We start from the raw sequence: 3,475 nt of genomic DNA on the forward strand, positions 1-3,475 counted from the left end.
CCCTAATCTTGGATTCTTAAGCCCAGGCTCTTTGTAGCTTATTCTCCAGTATGCTTTCCTCCAAGCTTCCAGTTCTAGGCTTCCTTAATATGTAATTCCAAATGTCTGGATTTTTCCAGCTAGAGATGGGGAGCTCTTAACTTTCTGGCTCCTGGTCCCAGGCTCCTTAGGATTCAGGACTAGTTCGCAGGCAGGAAAAAAATGGCAGGTGCCAACGGGGTCGCTGGTGTTGCCTGAGGGCAAGCCAGGCCTGCTGATTTCCCACTAGGTAGCCCTCTGGGCTAGGTCCCCCTCCCTCTAGTGTGTTTTGCAGCTGAGCTGTCTGGGCTGGAGATGTTCCAGGCTGGAGAGGGGGCTCCAAGCTCTCCAGGCTATTGAGGCAGCTGCTGGGCAATTCCGTAGTCTGGACCTCCTGACAAGCACCTGGTAAGGCAGAAGCAGAAGGCAGGTGGCTGGTGGGGATATACTGAAGCCAGATCAATGGTGAGAATGGGGTTTGGGACACACAAAGCGGTGAGCGAAGGGGAGTGACTCACAGCAACAGGGGGGCCTCCTGTGGACTTGAGACTTGGGCAAGGGCTGCTGCAACAGACACAGCAGGGCTCCATCCAGCTGCTGGAAGATGCTGAGCATAAGCAGCGTCTGGCGGAGATCAGGGGTCAGGCTCCACTGCTCCTCTTCCAGCAACTCCCTGACCACTCCAAAGTCTTGTCTGAGCTGCAGCGCTCCCTGCAGGCTGAAGGCAGAGGTACAGTATGGCCACTTGACCCTCCTGCCTCTCCCACTTATCCCCTTCCTTTTCCCTGTTCCATTCACCCCCTGCCACTTCCGCCTTTACTCCTGACCTGAACCGAATCCCATGGGTAAGAATGTGGTCGAGCCAGGCACCCACGATGGCTGTCAGTGCCTGACCAAGGGCAGGGGCCTGGGCTTGGGGTGGCAACCCTTGCAATCCTTGTAACACAGGCTCCAGTACGGTACGGACCACTAAACCAGCATACTCACTAGGAGCACTGGGAAGTTCTGGAGTAGAGAAGACAGAATATAAGGCTGTGGAGATCCACTGAACCCCTAAATGGAGTGTTTGGGAGAAGAGGGTAGGATTTCAGGAGGGAAGGGAACAGAAGCTGAGGACAAGGATGGAGACAGTGGAGGGGAATTGGGATTTGGCAGGGCTGAGACACTATTACCCCCTTGGAACCCTGGAAGGAGAAGCTGGGATGAGGAGTTACCAGGACAGAGATGAAGCCGCCAGTACCGACCCCGTGGCATGTAGAGCTTGAAACCTTGCATGGCTTGTTTATGACATTCTTGAGAAAAGAGACTTAGTGACTCTTCAGGCAGGAGCTGTAGGGATAGGGAAAAAGTAAAAGGGGCTTGTCAAATTATGATGATCCTGTATATCTAAGGAGCTCTATGTCCAACTTGACATCCATGAAACCCCAGAATTGTTGCAGAGTTGTGTATGCCTGGCCATTTTTTGAGGAGCAATGCCATAGTTGTCATTGGGTTTTCCAAGAGGTCTGGACCCAAATTATGAACAATTGTCCTAGGGTTACCTTGCTCTCCCCAGCTTGGTTCAAAACATGGAAAATCCTTGAGGTTAATTTTATTATACAGGAGCTTTAAGGAAAAAGACATACCCTGCCCCCACCCCCACAACACACACACATAGTACATGCCAGAGAGAGGGATTGTATGATCTGCAATGGGCCAGAGGTTGAGGGAAGAAAGAGGAATTACAATGACCTTTTATTTTTGAGACAGAGTCTTGCTCTGTCACCCAGACTGGAGTGCAGTGGCGTGATCTCGGCTCATTGCAACCTCTGCCTCCCAGGTTCAAGTGATTCTCCTGCCTCAGGCTCCCAAGTAGGTGGGACTACAGGAGTGCACCACCACACCCAGCTAATTTTTGTATTTTTAGTAGAGACAAGGTTTTGCCATGTTGGTCAGGCTGGTCTTGAACTCCTGATCTCAGGTGATCTGCCTGCCTCTGCCTCCCAAAGTGCTGGGATTACAGATGTTAGCCACTACACCCAGCCTACAATGATCTTTTGGTTATCACCTACAAAAGGAAGACAATAACTGTATGTAGACCAGAAGCAATGACTATTTGAACGTTCTGAGACTCAGGAAGTTTTGGAATGTCCTTACATTGAAGGGCATTATTATTATATATTATTATTCTTGACAGCTCACTCCAGAGCAATATAGCAAGAAAAGGCCTATATGCTAGTTTTGTTTCTTTGGTTTGATAGATTGTTTTTGGAGGGAAAGAACACAGCAATAAAGCTGGTTTCTGCTCTACAACCCATCTTGAGGGAGAGGAACCCCAATAAATGTGGTTAATGGCAGCTGCTCTGTAAAGAAATGGTAGATACCAGGGAGCCTGAAGACAGGATAGACCTGGGTGGGGGGCAGACATGGAGTGGGGTCCATATGGCTCCTGGCACATCTGACAACCTGTCTAAATCCAAAATCTTCCTCTCTTCTCCAGTAAATGCAAACCCCCTTCTCTTTCCTTATTTATGTCAAGGAAATTACCCTTTTGTCAATGGACTTTTGTTAGGAGCCTCTGTACTCAACACTAAGGGAATACAAGGTGCAGAGTATGTGACAGTCTCTCCCCGAACCACTGGGATCTTACAGTCCAAACAGGGAGAAAACTCATAATGCCTCTTTTTTTATTGAGATGGAGTTTCACTCTTGTTGCCCAAGCTGGAGCGCAGTTGTGCAATCTCAGCTCGCTGCAACCTCTGCCTCCCAGGTTCAACTGCTTCTCATGCCTCAGCCTCTTGAGCAGCTGGGATTACAGGCACCCGTCACCACGCCCGGCTAATTTTTGCATTTTTAGTAGAGATGGGGTTTCACCATGTTGGCCAGGCTGGTCACAAACTCCTCATCTCAAATGATCCGCCCATCTCGGCCTCCCAAAATGCTGGGATTACTGCCCTTCTGCTCTTACAATGTCACCCCATCACTCATGAGGTAAAGCCCAAATTCTTGGGGCTGGTGTTCAAGCCCTCCACAATTTGATGCCAAATTGCTTACTACTTTACCCACACACCCAACCCCGGTGAACATACCCACAAAAGGAACCTCTGCTCTGGTAAGACCACCTCTCTGCTACTCCCCCAAGGATCGACAAACTGCCCACTTCCAGTAACCCCAGCCACTCCTCCGAGGCTTCCCAGCCACCATCTCCAGCAGTAGGCCATGTATGGAGCCTTCTGTAAACCACATGCCCACTATAGCCTTCCTTCCTCAGGGCTCTATGACCGTCACTGTGTGCAGTACTCATGATGAGCCAGCTCTGGGGCATGTTGAGTTTAAGTAGATAGCAGTAAATTGAGGTAGAAATGCCCAACAGGCAAATGCAGATGTTTGACTAGAACTCTGGGAGCCAGGCTGGGCGCGGTGGCTCATGCCTGTAATCCCAGCACTTTGGGAGGCCAAGGAGGTGGACTGCTTTGAG

General features: G+C 50.1%; 1 protein-coding gene across 2 annotated transcripts in view; it reads right to left on the reverse strand.

The window, feature by feature from the left end:
• Window positions 1-138: 138 nt before the first annotated feature.
• Window positions 139-3,475, reverse strand: part of CCDC142 (coiled-coil domain containing 142) — an 8,955-nt gene continuing 5,618 nt past the window's right edge. Inside the window, exons 6-9 of one of the 2 annotated variants that reach the window (XM_011980731.1) lie at window positions 1,233-1,347; window positions 846-1,023; window positions 537-736; window positions 139-423 (exon numbers count right to left, since the gene is read on the reverse strand). In XM_011980731.1, coding sequence (XP_011836121.1) covers window positions 167-423; window positions 537-736; window positions 846-1,023; window positions 1,233-1,347 — 750 coding nt within the window. In that variant the 3' untranslated portion in view covers window positions 139-166. The remainder of the gene's footprint in view (window positions 424-536; window positions 737-845; window positions 1,024-1,232; window positions 1,348-3,475) is intronic. The other variant, XM_011980732.1, reaches the window with a different exon arrangement.

The sequence above is a fragment of the Mandrillus leucophaeus genome, unplaced genomic scaffold, assembly GCF_000951045.1.
Source record: "Mandrillus leucophaeus isolate KB7577 unplaced genomic scaffold, Mleu.le_1.0 Scaffold216, whole genome shotgun sequence".
In the NCBI taxonomy this organism is placed as follows: domain Eukaryota; kingdom Metazoa; phylum Chordata; class Mammalia; order Primates; family Cercopithecidae; genus Mandrillus; species Mandrillus leucophaeus.